This window comes from Lindgomyces ingoldianus, assembly GCF_010093535.1.
Source record: "Lindgomyces ingoldianus strain ATCC 200398 unplaced genomic scaffold BDR25scaffold_41, whole genome shotgun sequence".
NCBI classification, from domain to species: domain Eukaryota; kingdom Fungi; phylum Ascomycota; class Dothideomycetes; order Pleosporales; family Lindgomycetaceae; genus Lindgomyces; species Lindgomyces ingoldianus.
In genome coordinates this window covers 285,521-300,212 of record NW_022985202.1, presented here as the reverse complement: position 1 = coordinate 300,212, position 14,692 = coordinate 285,521, and the positions used below count along the sequence as shown (strand labels likewise).

At 51.4% G+C, this 14,692-nt stretch overlaps 4 protein-coding genes across 4 annotated transcripts; 2 read left to right on the top strand and 2 right to left on the bottom strand.

Moving 5' to 3' along the window:
• The first annotated feature begins 609 nt into the window (after positions 1-609).
• BDR25DRAFT_92481 (uncharacterized protein) lies at positions 610-2,993 on the top strand. The gene is made up of 4 exons (XM_033699247.1): positions 610-947; positions 1,002-1,186; positions 1,236-1,714; positions 1,774-2,993. The coding sequence occupies exons 1-4, from the start codon at positions 899-901 to the stop codon at positions 2,897-2,899; spliced, it is 1,839 nt and encodes a 612-aa protein (XP_033541888.1). The 5' UTR covers positions 610-898; the 3' UTR covers positions 2,900-2,993.
• Positions 2,994-4,718: 1,725 nt separating this feature from the next.
• Positions 4,719-6,290, bottom strand: BDR25DRAFT_380106 (uncharacterized protein; the record flags this gene model as incomplete). The annotated part of the gene is made up of 3 exons (XM_033697653.1): positions 4,719-5,490; positions 5,543-5,665; positions 5,725-6,290. The coding sequence occupies 3 exons, from the start codon at positions 6,288-6,290 to the stop codon at positions 5,136-5,138; spliced, it is 1,044 nt and encodes a 347-aa protein (XP_033541887.1). The 3' UTR covers positions 4,719-5,135.
• A 2,304-nt stretch (positions 6,291-8,594) lies between these two features.
• Positions 8,595-9,436, top strand: BDR25DRAFT_396440 (uncharacterized protein; the record flags this gene model as incomplete). Its single annotated transcript, XM_033698435.1, has 4 exons — positions 8,595-8,615; positions 8,647-8,761; positions 8,840-8,977; positions 9,023-9,436. The coding sequence occupies 4 exons, from the start codon at positions 8,595-8,597 to the stop codon at positions 9,295-9,297; spliced, it is 549 nt and encodes a 182-aa protein (XP_033541886.1). The 3' UTR covers positions 9,298-9,436.
• On the bottom strand, positions 9,372-12,883 carry BDR25DRAFT_360947 (uncharacterized protein; the record flags this gene model as incomplete). Its single annotated transcript, XM_033696331.1, has 22 exons — positions 9,372-9,425; positions 9,463-9,515; positions 9,588-9,654; positions 9,705-9,717; positions 9,787-9,893; positions 9,942-10,149; positions 10,203-10,274; positions 10,325-10,391; positions 10,467-10,618; positions 10,678-10,772; positions 10,816-10,999; positions 11,047-11,201; positions 11,235-11,295; positions 11,322-11,853; positions 11,883-12,036; positions 12,063-12,132; positions 12,201-12,386; positions 12,416-12,436; positions 12,471-12,546; positions 12,601-12,648; positions 12,688-12,803; positions 12,852-12,883. The coding sequence occupies 22 exons, from the start codon at positions 12,881-12,883 to the stop codon at positions 9,372-9,374; spliced, it is 2,523 nt and encodes an 840-aa protein (XP_033541885.1).
• Positions 12,884-14,692: the final 1,809 nt, after the last annotated feature.

Sequence of the window (14,692 nt, the reverse complement as noted above, 5' to 3'; positions counted from 1 at the left end):
GCTGGGTGTCTATGTCACGTTTGTCAGCACTTTAATTGGCATTCCGGACCCTCGAGCCCGAGTTCCCCCGTCAGAAGTTCAAAGACGAGTCCACGACAATGCCGACCGACCCTTCGACAAGCCTCTAGACACTATCCTGCGGTGCCGCACGAGATGCACTCCTTGATCAACCCACCGGCCGCTGGATCACATATTGGCCTCAGGCAAATGCCGAACGCCTTATGGATTCCTAAAAATCTCCAAGCTACGTCGACGTGCAGATAGCGTAGGGCTGACATTGCGATAGACAAGATTCCTCGGTTGCTAAGAAGTAGTAATCAGGAGGGCCAGGTACGTCCGATTCCAAGGCAAATAATACATAGAAGAGTATTAAGGGCAGGTGCAGATCCCCACGAGTCACGGCGACATGATCAATTGCACGCTGGCAGTGCGCCTCGTATGAATTTGTCAGAGGGCTGATGAAGAGGTGTGGTTGAGGATGGACGAAGAAGCCTGAGTGGTGGATGACATAAGGTCGGACCACGACGACATTCACCGCCTACAGAGGCCAAGTGGCTCGGTAACCAACCACACCACGGCTCATCTCCGCCCGCCGCCGTTTCGACCCCAGCCCCAGTTCGACGGTCCCTGACCCTCCCCGAATTCTGTCCAGCCGCCGACGAGGCCGCGCCAAACCATACGTCTCCCTACTCTCACCTCGCACGCTTCACGGGGCGCGCGCTTTCCCCCAGGACAATTGCTCTGCTCCAACGAGCTCGACGGCAGACGACACATCTCTGACTGGAAGCCGAACCAGAATCTCAACTGACTGTGCCTGCTGTGAGAGCATGTCGCCTTAAGAGCGCGTGCTTCCCCGATCCAGCTGCGGCAGTCACGAGACGCCGAATCATGAGAGTCGATGGAGAACGTTATCTACGAGGACTCACCCTTGGCGGAATTTCTAGAAGGTCGACCGCCTGGAGCCCTAATTATGAATCACCCCGAGCTAACAGCTACACCAGGTGAAGGAAGAGGGACAAGCCCGCCTTCGCCCACCACATCGTCCTCACCACCACCGGAGAGGCACAGCTTCGCCCCCCGAGGCCCGTCGACGCTCCAGTCCAGAATACGGGATCGGCTCCCACGCCCGCTGCGAATACAAGTCGGCAGTACTAGTTCGGTTGCTAGGATCCACGGCGCATGCTCTGTATGTTACTCCAGCACTACTACTGCATTTGCTTATGCATAATCCACAGAGGGCGGTGAACTCGAGGCTAGGACGAGCGGACAACCAGCGCTTTCTAGAACACTTTAGGTACCTCGTTGTCGCCTCTCAGCTTTTAAGTGAGCAAGGGGGTCTTCGGGCTGCAGCCATCCCCAACTTCGCGTCCGACGAACGAGCCCAACAGCGAGAATTCAGAGTCGCCACCACCAATCTGACAGGTGCTGCCTTGACAGGAGCGACCGCGTTCATACTCGTCTGGCTTGTACACTGGTCCCGAGGCCGAGCAAATGGGTTCAGCAAGGGCAGGTTTTTCGTGGTGCTGCTGGTATTTGCCGCAGTCACAACCACTTGCTACGCGTACGTCCGGCGCCAGTGGCTACAGTACCTCAGGCAGCAAGCCGTGGAGGGGGCTTCAGCCCTGGTCACAAACTTGCAGGCGTTTGAAGCGTCGACGTCATCGGCTCTTGCATTGATTCAGGAGGTAGAGCTCGTTTCACGAGGATATCGCCTGTAAGTAATCATTCTTCCCTTCCTGGCTAAAGCAAGAATATCCGTTGAATTCCATGCAGTAGCAGCCCTCTTCCTCCCATCTCAAGAATCGAAGAAAAGGGACAGGCACGCCGCTGTCACCGCCTGCGTCGAAGTCTACGCGCCGCGTTTGCTAGTGCCATCCCAATTTTTGCCGAGCATTGTGGGAGCCTGAAGCAGCTCGTCGAGGAGGATGATTTGGAGAAATATCTGGATGTCTACGACATCAGCAACCCTGATCTGCAAGAGGCGGCACAGGGATACTCGGAATCAGAGTTTGAGGATGCCGAAACCTTGAAGGCTCTTCGTATCTTGCAATACCGTCTCTCCACTTTACGCCGCGTCTATCTTTGCTCGCTTCTTGCCCTTGAGGCGGATGGTGGAAAGCCTGATTTCGCTCGGTGGACTGTAGCCGTGGACTCTATGTTAAGCTTGGCTGCCCCTACAGGAGATTGGAGTGAAAAACTGAACCGCATACTTAGCGAAGATGAGCAATTTGTCCTGCCGTCTCCACAAAAGATCCAGCCAACCCCTAGTCGGGAACGTTTGCGAAACTCTGTTAGGAAGCTCAGCTCCTTGTCTCAGGGGATCCGTGGTCTCCAGGCTAAGATGCAAATTTTACGCGAGGAATCTAACAAGACTCTTGAGGAGTCGGAGGATATAACCGATTTGGGTTCCCATCTCATGGCGCAGTACGAGTCTATCGGTGCTGATCTGAAGAGTCTGATGCAAGCCTGGGAATCCGGAAAAACTTCCCTTGCCCTCAATATCGACAGGCACGAACGACGGATATCCCAGGCCTCTAGTGGTTTACGATCACCAGTCCCCAGTCTTGGTGGGTTGACTGCCGTTGAAGAAGGCAGTCCTTCTGACGCCCTCCGAGCCCTGAATGGTGGCCTGCTCAGCCCACGACAATCCGCACCATCAAGCGTAGAAGGCAGCAACTCTGACGATGAAGTGTTTGAGGCGATAGCAATACCCCGAACACGCCCCACACTGTCGAGAGAAGAACGAATGCAAAAGATCCAAGAAGACCGGGTCCGCCAGGTCTCCTTACGCGAACAGAGAGATGCGAACAACAGTATGCTGAAGGAGTTGGAATCTGTAATAAATCTCCGGCCGCAGAGGATGAACGCTGCACGCGGAGTAAGAGTAACGAGTCTTTAATGTTTTTCGAGGGCTGAACTAATGACAACGCGACACATACCTCCCAATCACGTCTGACACGTATTTGGTTTTCGTTTGCGAGGAAAATATGAACGCGAAAGAGGAGTTGGGTGCATCTACCATATTATTCACGGGGCTTACTGCGGGCTGGCTAACCCTTGGGTTTTGAGCATTTTCCTTTTGGCGAATGCTTTGGGGGAGGGAGCCTTTCTTCACATACCCTTGCATATGGGCATCTTTTTCTCAGAATTTTGGGCATACAGGTTGGGTTGGGTTTTGTCATCTATTCAGATTGGCTGCATCGGGCACTAGCATATCTGCACTTTTTCTTGTAAATATGTAATGACTCTTAATGTCTATCTAGAACGGTTGTGTTTGAATATGCCCGGCCACTTTTTGTCGTGTATGCGGGTCTGTGGGTTTGAAGCGTGAAGGTGGGCGACAAGGCACCGCGGCTGGCTCGGAGAATTCGTGGGAGTGTATGCATGAGGCTGCCGAGGAGGCAGCTCATTGGCGAGCAAATGCAATGCCCAAAACGACTGATAACGTTGAAACAAGGATGTCAAGATGTTGGTGGCTTGGGATTGGTGCGGTTTAGTTTAGATTTAAGTTGGATGGGATATTGTAAAGAGAAAAGTGAATGCTATTACGCAAATCGTTGGAAAGGAGATCATACATTCTAGACACCACTCCGGTGGTGAGTGGAGAGGACGGGGCCATCTAGGAAAGGCTACCTTCAGTGTCTTCATGGAGAAGTTCGTATCATGCTTCGTACAAGCTCGAAATTTGTCTAATACTTGTGGATACGAGTGCTCCCATGCCGCTGTGCTTTTATGCCGATTAAAGCTCGCTGGTTCGGGCCAAAAATGCCCAACTTCCATTCTTGGCTGCTTGGCCGGGTGGCCACCCGGGCTTGAGAAAATGAGAGTTGATGACAAGTGTTCTGGAAGTTATTAAACTGTGGACGCCTCATTCGTTCATCTGTGCGAGCCATACCCAAGCCGCTAGCGACCAGGAATAGGGCATCGTTCGTTCATTACTCATAGAGCGGTTGCAAAGCCGCATGGACTGTTGACAACTCTGAGCAAGTTGGGCGTGAGATATTTGCTCCTCTGCATCGTGTGTGGCTTGATGGGCTTCATGAGGTTGTCCGAGTCACGTTTAGGAGGTGCTGAGACAGCACTAAGTGGATGGATCGGTTTGCCTTAGCGCCCATGGCATTCGCCACGCAAAGGTTTTGGATGGAGATGGCGTGTTGACTGATTTGCCTCCAGTCTAATGGTCATTTTGAAGAAGTCTGTCTCGAGATCGATGCCTTTTTCTTGAGCCAAATAGGTCGTGTTCCTCTCTCTTCATTCCTCTCTCCGTTCCTCCATCTTACCAGCAGCATGTTGATCATCCCTCCCCCACGCTCACAGCCACAGGAGACCTGACGTCCCGCACGAGTACCTATCGACATGGCCGTGGATGGATGATTTGACGTGCGCCGCATGCCTGACCCACGGGAATCTGGGCATGAACGAATCAGATCGCTTTCGCCCAGCAAACTGAAGCAGGCACTTCGCCGTCAGGTTGCAGATGATCAGGGTCTCATCACTATCGTATGCTGTTGATTGGAAGGCACTTCGGTGAAGAAGAGGCAACGATAATGCGGAAAGAGCCAGTAGCGGTTGGAGCTCTCAAGGTACCTTAGTAGTTAGTTTCTCTAGGCGAGGCGGACTAGCCTGAGCGGCCCTGCCTGAAGTGCAGCTAGCATCGTGCCTTGAAACCTTCTCTCGACCTCCTTCGACAACTCCTCTCACCACGTCCTCTCTTTCCCGACATACCTCCGCAATATGGTGCTCCTGTCGTCACTCAATAGCACTCTATTATGAGTCTCCTATGCGTCCTTGTTCTCCCTGAGATGATTCTAGGCAATGAAATGGAGAGTCTAGCAAAAGGCGAATCCGCGGCGGTCTCCTCATCGAACGTCTCCATACTCTGGTTCCAGCACCCAGCTTGGGTCCGAATTATACCTCATCTTGTCGCCCCTGCACCTCGAGAATGGCTACGTTAAAGACAACAATATACGAGATTTATATTCGAAGAACAGCACACCTGGATCCAGGACCAGGACGGAGGAGGACACACAAAGGAGGGCTTCCATATGAGGATTCCGTCCGGGTCATCGACTTTTGAACGTTCGTTGTGTTATTTGAGTGGCCCTCTCCTCGACTTGTTCACCCGGACGTCGCCATTAGGAGTACCCGGTTGTTTCTTTTACCCTCCGCTCCGCTGGTGGATGTCCATGACGCTTACGCTTATGAACAAGCAACCCATCGGATCTCTGGTACACCTTATGGCATTGATCGCAAGGCCATTCCCTTCTTTTCTCAGAAGAGTTACACTCCAAGGATTTCTGGTGTCGCTTAAGGTTCCCATCGGCGTGGGGACCGTACAGCAGTTTTCCACAAAACTCACATCTCACCGAGTGGTCTTGGTTTCTTGAGACGGTAGAGCCTGCTCGGCTATATCTCTCTGTGCACACTAAAGCACTTGGGGACTGTGTTGCGCCTATACTATCAGCTGGCAGCTCCTGCTGGTCCTCGAATCTGCCCTATCCATGAGTGTCTTCGCTAAAAATTCAGATACGGCTCTACTCACCCCTGTTCAACAAAGTACTGGGGCTCATTTTCGGGCACCTCGATGCTGGGGGCTACTTCAAACCCGGATGTATGGTATTGGTTGGACATGTTATGCTCCTGTTCAGGGAGCTGCTGCTTATACCTAAGGACGGGTTAGCCATCCATAACCCACGCCAAACTAGAGCCACCTGAAGTCCTTACCCGCCTCCATCATCGTATTCACTAAAACTTTGTGTATGTCCCGCATCAGAGCTAATGCCTTCCTGCACAATGTTGTCCCATGACAGTTGATACACTGTTCCCCGTTGGCTATCTCTGTAGTACTCCCTTTGATTGAATGATCTTGATTGGGGCAACCTATCCGTTCCTATATATGGTAGAGGAGCTGGCCGAGGATCTGACATCGAATCCTGCACTGGAGTCTCGCGCCCTCCTCGGAGTTGGATTTCTGGGAGCTGGCTTTCCACATACAACCAAGGTTCTTGTCCCCGCATTGTTGGAGAGATGCTAGAAGATCCACCCTGGTTGGTATGCAAATTGTCATGACTGGACGAAAGATATACCCCAAAGTCGGTGTTGGGGTCATTGTTCCTCGGCCCGTTCGGCGTGGGATTGCCTTGTGAAGGCATCGAACTAGTGACTTCGTCCGGCATATCCTCCTGATTGCCATAGGCATGGTATGGATCCATTGACTCAACACTGTCAATATCCTCCTGGTTTCCGTGCATATGATATGGATCCCTCGGCTCGAGACTGTCACGATCCATTCTCCGTTGTCCGCTTCGGTTTGATTACCTACATCTGCGTCAGCCTAGCGTACCTCTACAAAAACCGTGGCACCTTCTTTCTGGGTTAGATGTACTACCGGATACCCCTACTGGCTTGCTTGATACCAGACGCTGGGTGCTGAACCTTGTACCGGAATTCTCGAGACCAAATCTATTGCTGAGATTTGCGAACCCCGCCTGGTGAGGACAGCGGACTGTGAGCCCTGAGTCCCGTTCGGTTTTCTGGTATCGAGAGGAACTGCTGTTGACGAGCAAGCCTGTTGTTGGCAGGCGGGGATGGGTGCGAGTCTTCAGGGTGGTGGGTGTTAAATCAAGATCGCTTCGGCACCTATAAATATCAGCGCGCCATCTAAGTGGTCCGGCCTCAGCTTGCCTACCTACAACTCGAGCGAACTCTACTGGTAGATCCTGAGAAGGATTAAAGAACAGCGAGGATGCTTTCCAGAGAAAGTTATATCCCGAAGCCAAAGGAGCACTAGCTTTTTATATGAATATGCGTTAAGCTGCGGGGAGGAAGACTAGGGAGAAGTGTGAAGCGTCGATGGAGTAGAAACCTTCCCAAGAATAAATCCCACCCTAAGTTGGAAATCCTCTCCCGAACGCCATCCAAAAACATCGTCGTCTGGAGGGCGCTCTGTTAGGTTGAATCGCCCTTTCGCCTTGTCTCCCTCGGGGCTGTCAAGACTTCATCCACCGTCCGTGCAGATGAAGGACGAAGTTATGCCAAGCAGAAAATTGCCCAGTCATATACCGCGTTGTCCAATACATCTGCCTCGCCGCCCTGGAGTTTCTGTAAGCAGTACGGGTCGCGTTTTGACAAGCCCATTGTCTGAGAAAGCATGACCAAAAACGAGAACCTCCACGCCTCGAGGAATAATGGTTGCACTGCAACGCACGACGTTGAGCGAGGCTTCAATCTGGAACCCCGATCACCCATTTGCACATTATTAGCGCCACCAATCCTAGAAAGGCCCGAAGAACAACGTGTCTCCGGTGCCCTGGCTTGAACATACCCTCACGACTCCGCCTTCCAAGCAAGAATGTCAGGTCTCCAGGCATCTACAGGGCCTTGCAAAACATCTAGAAATACCCAGACAAGTACATTCTCAGCCCTGTCCGCAATCACACGCCTCTTCACCGCGCGCCGTTAATGGATCTAACACCTCGTCTATTCCCCACCCTCTGGCACTCTAAGACGTCTCAGTGTAGGACAACGAAGAGGCCAATGTGGTCTCCAAGCCCTCGTATACCGTTAAGATCACTATACACCTGCTCCTGCCGTGTACCTTCTTGGCGTTGGTCTGATTTTTGCTCCGACTCCACTTGTCTCTATGACATTGAAGAGCCGCGCTTATTAGAAGAGATCTTTGGCTCGAGAGTAAGCGCCCTACTACATGTTGCTCTGAAACCCGAGGAATGTGCAAAAAGAAAATTCTCTCAAATAGGTTTGAGAGATCTAATAGCGAGCGACACATCCGAGTATCGAGCTAAGGGAATCATTAGTGTCCATGGGCGACGGCCGTTCCCGCTTCCCGTTCCAAACCTGCTAATCCAATAGCAGACTCGCCAACACCGTCAGCCCGCCATTTAGCACATCCACCTGCAGGCCGTTATCCGAGCGCGGCTTAGCCACCTCACCAACGAGAAGCGAGAGGCCCATAAATGATCTCTATTTGTCCAAGATATCGAGCTGTTCCGTTCTCATCGACCGTGGTAAGACTGCCAATTCACACGCAGTGTTTCATGTGTCAACGGGCCGCAGGGCCAGGCGCTTATTGCGGCGTAGCTCTCATCCACTCCATTCTTGCGCATTAGGACGAATCCGCCAGCGGAGATGCAGAGATAATCGGTGTGCGTCCATATGACACTCCTCACTCAGAACCATGCATGAAAGGGGCAATCTTTATCTGGGCGGTGCATTTGCCCTTCTTGCTCATATTTTCCGTTGTGCGACACAACTTCGCCGGATACTCCCATGTTGGTATTCAGTATACGTCCTGAACGCGTCAGTTTTTAACGTCCCTTCCTCAGGCATGTTTAGCATCCTTTTTCCTTCATGCCCACGGTTGTTATGAGGTGCAAAGTGGACGAGTTCACACTCGATCTTTTCAGCCTCATTCCTTGCACATCGTCATCAGCATCCCAACCTGCATTGTAATTTCAACGACTGCATGAAGGCGGGCAAAGAATGGTGTGCAAGCTGATATTGGAAAGAACATTGACCAATCCCCTCCCTAGCTTCGAACTCACATTACAGAAGAGGGAGTTAATTCCCGAGCTTTAATGGGCTCTTGCGATTGCCTTGTTGCCTCGTTGCCGTTGCCTTGTTGCCTAGGCCGATAACCCTAAAGCCTCCCTCTTTTCAGACGACAGGTTCCTATCAAGAGCCCGGGAACATCTCGGAGCTCATCTAATCAACATTAACGAATATCCGGATGAGAAATTCAGCCGTGACGCGCTTCTATCAAGATCCGAAACAGGCCCATACCTTTCATTGTGTGCCAAAGCGTCATCCTAGTATCCATGAGAGCGCACCTCGAATGCTCAGCCACCTTATCTAGTACAACTACCAGCGTGGGCTTTCAACCGCCTCACCGCAACCCAGCTCTTCGTGAGTCATGCGACCAACTTTAACTTCTACAGCGAAGACAGCCACATCACCGCACGTCTCTTTATGTACCAAGGCCTATCTGTGGGCTCACCGGTCTGAGGAATGTCAAAGCATCGCAGCATGATGCGACCAATCATAATTGACGCAACCGTCCTTTTTCATCGTATAGACAGAGATGAGGTTGAGATATGCTTCCCTGAGCCTCTTCTTATGCATACACGTGCGGCTCCCTCGGGATGCGCCTTACCGATCAAGAATTTTCCCGGCGTCCTCTTTGCTTTATTGCCCTTCCGGTCCCCCCGCATGGTGGTACGCACAACGTCCACCTTCCCGCAAGGCAAACTTGGGCTGCTAAAAGGGCACTTGGGAACATAACCGCATACCAAAGCCACTTTCTCTGTAGGTGAAGCATACATCAAATTTGCCCGGCTGTGTAGAGAGCGCAGTATTCAGGGCTGAATCTTCGGATTACCAAAATTGTCATCTTCAAGAAATGCCTGATCCTACAGCCCATGAACTGGAGGTAAAGCAGTATCGAACCCAGAAGCCAGGTCTCATATTAACACCCCCGGTCTCCAGCAAAAGGCGAGCCTCTTCCAATAGTCACAAAGCAGTTCCAGTACGACATTCAGCCAAGGCCTAGCCGAGGGCAGCACAAATCCCACCATTCAATCGGCCCTGGATAATTTTTTTTCCGAAAGCAATGTTATCCTTCGGTCCCAAATATGATAGCTACAACACTGTTAGGTATAGATTATGATTCTTCATAGACATTAGCACACCGCAATCATCCTCCTTCACGATCATGATGTTTAAGTAGTCTCGCTCAACGCCCTAATAGCGGGGTCTCAAGTGGAGCGTCACATACCGCCCTTTGCCATCAACCAATTATGTGACATGCAATAATTGACCTGATGCCCGCTCAGTACAGGGACTTCAATATCCAGAACACGATAGCCTTTAAGTGAAGACTATGAGCATGGTAACCACGGGGGATGGTGGATTAGCCTGCATTGCACCCTCCATCGAATTCGCCCGACTTGAATAGCAAATTCATGCGCATGCGCATGCATAGGGCCTTGCGTTTGCGGGTTTCGGCCCGACTGAACGGGATTACAGTCGTGGCCGGAGCTGAGTGGACAAGTACTCTGGCCAACAATGTTCCATGATGATGCCTGCTTCCAACCTCGGCCATAGTATTCTGCCGGCTTCGAACGAAACAGGTCACTAGAGCATGTGCAGAATGATGCTGTGCGGCATCGGAAGGAGCGAGCGCCTACTTCAGTGAAGTGGGAGTCGCGAGGAACGGGTCGTAACCTTTCAAACTCTCAAGACCGAAGTTAACGACATCCCTGGAAAGATCAATATCAAATCAAGCTTTGGCCACACGTTCTAGTCTCACATTTCGCACGCGATTGACGCGTTCTCCTGGTTGGTGGCTGCGTAGCGGCAACCTTGTTTTGACTTCACTAGATGAAGGAAAGCAAGCACAGAGAGAGAATAGGCCGCCATACCTAACTTATCTGATTAAACCTAGGATCCACCAACGCCGACAAAGAGGAAGAAAAGGTTGACATAAGAAACGAACAAAAGTAGTGTATTAATACCACAAAGGAAAGTACTATTACTACCAGTGCACACATTGGCCGCTACATACCAAGGTGCATCTTCAGACTCGACCTTACCCCCTTCCCCCCTCCCCATTACTCGAACATGCAGGTCCAAACAGGGGACGCTTACTTGAAGTTACTTCACTGGATATCATTCATGTCATGATCCACGGAATCATGGGATTTCTTTCGAGGGATTGGAGGAGCCCTCCTAAGCTCTGGGTGGCGATCTCGCTCATGCTTAAGGAGTGCGTCTGTGAAGGTCCATTAGCCGCCATGCAACCTCAATCGGTACATTTCCTTGATACAACTTACCCTTCCTATGATATTCCTTGAGGCAAACCCCGCAGTGCAACACCACGGTAGAAGAGTGCTTCCCTTCCCTGTGTCGAGTCAAATTTCGTTGGGCCCATTGTCCGGTAAAGACTTGGGTACACTTCGAGCAAGATACACTGGCGACAGAGGGCCTTGGTTCATATTAGCAACAGCTGCATTACGAAGATGGCAAACGTACGTTTCGGAGATTGCTCCATTATTACCGAAGCCATTCGTCGCCACCGAGCGGCTATCATTATCTCCTTGATGAAAGGACATGGCTTCCCCGCCCCAATGATCTGGTTGTGTGGCTGTAAAATTTTCCCCGGTAACAGCCCTGCTCTGTGTGTCAATCTACCGAAAACAGAGGTCGGCGGTCTAACTCACATTGGCGCATTGGATTGGGCATATCCTGAGTGCCTCGTACCCGGAGTCGTTTGACGATATACTTGGTCATGAAGGTCATCGGCAGACGCGTAATGAAAGCCGCCAGTAGGCGGCATTGAGACTGGCGGCATATAAATCCCAGACATTCCTTGAGTGGTGCATGCCGCAGTCACATTGGCGGACTGATATGAAGAGCTACTCGTCATCCATCCACACTCCATGGGGGGGGAAGCCGGTGTGGAGGCTGGGGAAGCTGAGTTCCCATTTCCTTGGGCCTGGAGACTTGGGACGTACGAGAAATATGTCATGTCTGTGGGGCTCACAGTGAAGCTACCAGGATCCTGGATACCACTTGAAAAGGAAGCGGCCCCATTGACTGGGTTGGTAGGGTGGAGCCTCGAGGACCCATAGCAAGTGGAAGCGCTGGAATTTCCCGCAGCTGGGATGGATCTTGGAGCGCCATTTGATGAGAAAATAGTCGGCTCTATAGCCGCTTGCAACGACGGAGGCATTTGACTCCTTGGGTACAGGGACGGCGTTTGGGCCTTGTTTTTCGATGGCCTACGATTCGTACCTACGGGGATGGTGTGACTAGGGTTCGGCTGCGACATAGCAACACCTCGGTTTGAAAGGACTTTTTAGCTTAACGTTTCGGAGATCGCTGCCGTTGTGGCTGAATCGAGGCACTGTAGCTACCGTTGGATATCTCGGTGCTGCTGCTTCCAGGTCGGCCGCTCTTAGTATCCCAACTACCACTCATGGAAGGATGTACTTGCAGGAGGGAAGCTGGATCTGGGTATCCCTGGATGACCCCTGAAAAGTACCCACTTGTCTGCTCACGTACGGTTGTTTGATACGGTCAAGGCCGAATTTCTCTTCCCTGCCCTTCCCTCCTCTACTGTATACCAGCAAACAAGATCGGTATCAAAGAGCCACAATGATATTATTCCCCTTTCAGGATGCTACTCGAAAAGAGAAAGGTATAAATCTTGCTGTTGCCGCCGATAAGAGATGGGAGCGAAACGGTCATTCTTGAAGAAGGGGGTTTCCAGCCGGGGTATATCAGGGTATGCGACATTATTCCAATTCAGGACCACGGGCACCGTCCTCCAAATCAGGACCGGCGACAACGCATTCTTCTGCTGGCTATGCCTGGGGGCCCATCACAGACGGCAACCAACAGAACTTGTCCACGAATAACACTCCCAGATCTCATCAAGACTGCCCATTGCCTACTGATGAGTTGTCAACTCCAGGCTGATCATTCTCCCCGGTTGGCGCGACGTGGCTGATTGTTGGTCGAAATGAGGAGCTTAAGTCGAGGGACGATGGACCGAGGGCGCAAAAGGGCTAAGCTAACGCAGACGTAGTAGCGTTGTGAAACATACAAGCCAATGCCGTGGCACGAAGAACGCTACGAGAACCGAGTCAGCTTTAGAAACTATCTGCGGACGAGCTCCCAAGGATAGGCCGGTGAACTCGCCAACAGACAGCGAACCAGCTGTTGATTCCCCTGAGGCCAATAGGATACCCTGACTACTAACCCCATCTTGCAGAAGGCAACAGATTCTGCATCACTCGCCCACTGGGGAAAAAACACGACCTTCTAGAAGGCACCTGGCGGGATGGCGGGCTGTGTGGGAAGCCATCATGTCATTGAGGAGATGGAGCAAAGATGTGCCGGCATGTGGTGCACTGCCATAACTTGCCACGACATGAAGGAGATGCCTCCTCAAATACGGGATATACTCGACAAGCGCAACCTGTGGTTCACGAGCTTGGGGAATCGAACGATTATTATAGACAGAAATCGGCAAGGCAAAAAAGCAATCAGGTTTTCAACATTTGGCTTGGGGAAATTGCTCCCCAAGACCTTCTGCTTTCTCCGACGCCACCAACCCGACGAGCAGATGAATGCCCGCACAACGCACAACATCACTTTCTGAGCGGCTCAACTTCACCGGACATCGGCGGGTTGATTTGCATTGGGCACCATGGATGGCAATGTTATTCACCGCAGGTTGAGCCTCTAACCGTGCGGTGGGATTTCTCCGTGCTGCCAATGTGGCCCCCAGAATTGAGGGGTAGTCTCGCGAAATTTACACGGTGGCGCCGGAGAAGGAGCAACGGGTTTCGTCATGTGCAAGGATAGGCCCGAAGGCATGAACTCCTGTTTCCTCTTGGGTTTGTTCTGAATCTCCCGGTCTTGCTCTCTGCTTCTGCCCAACACCTCTCCATCTGCAGTCCAGACGGACATTACACCTCAAGCCCAACTCTAGAGTGCACGGTAACCAAGCCCGACGCGCAATTCTGTTCGTTTGATGGAATCCCCGACTGGAATACATGATCAAGCCTGAGCAGAATGGTAATTATTGCAGAGATATTCTCGATTAAGGTGTCAAATGATGCCCAGCCCTCGACTATTCTTGGGGTATTAAGCCGCAAATCTATTCAAATTGCTACCGCATGTTGCTAGTATCCTTCACATAGTCTTCTGTAGAATTTCTCAGCTATTGAGTCTCGAACGAAAGCGGTCTGCTCTGGCTCATATCTTCAAGCTCCCTCTAGTACAACCTCGAGCGCTTCGACCCATCCGCTGGCCAGGGAGTTCCTCCCGCTATCCAGGTTCTACTCACGCCGTGCACGTTTTCACAACATGCGATCCATCCATTGGTCCAGGAATGTGTTTAGCTTCAATTGTCCTCCGTTGCACAACTCAAGTTCTTTTGTGGTGTTATGAATAATTCGATTCATACATCAGGACAACAATGCGCAGTCAATTCATTCCAGTCCCTAGCATTGTGGTAAAATGTGGCAAGGAATACGAATGATCCTCTGTAAAATCGACGTTCAGACTTGCATGATTTTGTGGGCTGGCACTCACCGGTCGACTGAACGGCTTTGTGGCTGCGTCGGGCGATATTATCCTTTAACAAATGAGCGGCTTCGCTAAGCCGTGCTACGCATCATTGGCACTGTTGTCTCGTGGTGGAGAACATGATCCTCAAGATCGGATATCACCGTTGAATAGCTCCGATTTGCTGAATGTTGCGGCTCCTAGGCCAATGACACAAACAGCTCAAGAATCACCTGTTGCTGCTCCGGGTGTTGTTTCTCCCAAGCGCCATATCTACTCGTTCTCGAAAAACGGTCATCCCAGGCTTTGCACTCAGTGACATGGCCGTACAACTAGATATTCCCCTTCCTTTCAAGTCAACCATCTTCACCAATTACCGAACGGGTTCCGAGGGGAGCTGTTCTCGAGCCTTCCTGCTCTGTTTTAGGATTTTGGGGTCTGTATTATTTGACTTCAATATAGAGGCTCAGGCTGACCCACAGAGCATCAAAATCTCAACGCTGACTGGGTCGTGCAGAGTCAGAGCTTTACCGAGCAACCTTTTCCCGGGCTGTGTTCATGAAGAGTTTCGACGGTGGGACGAGATAATGTTTCTTAGGAG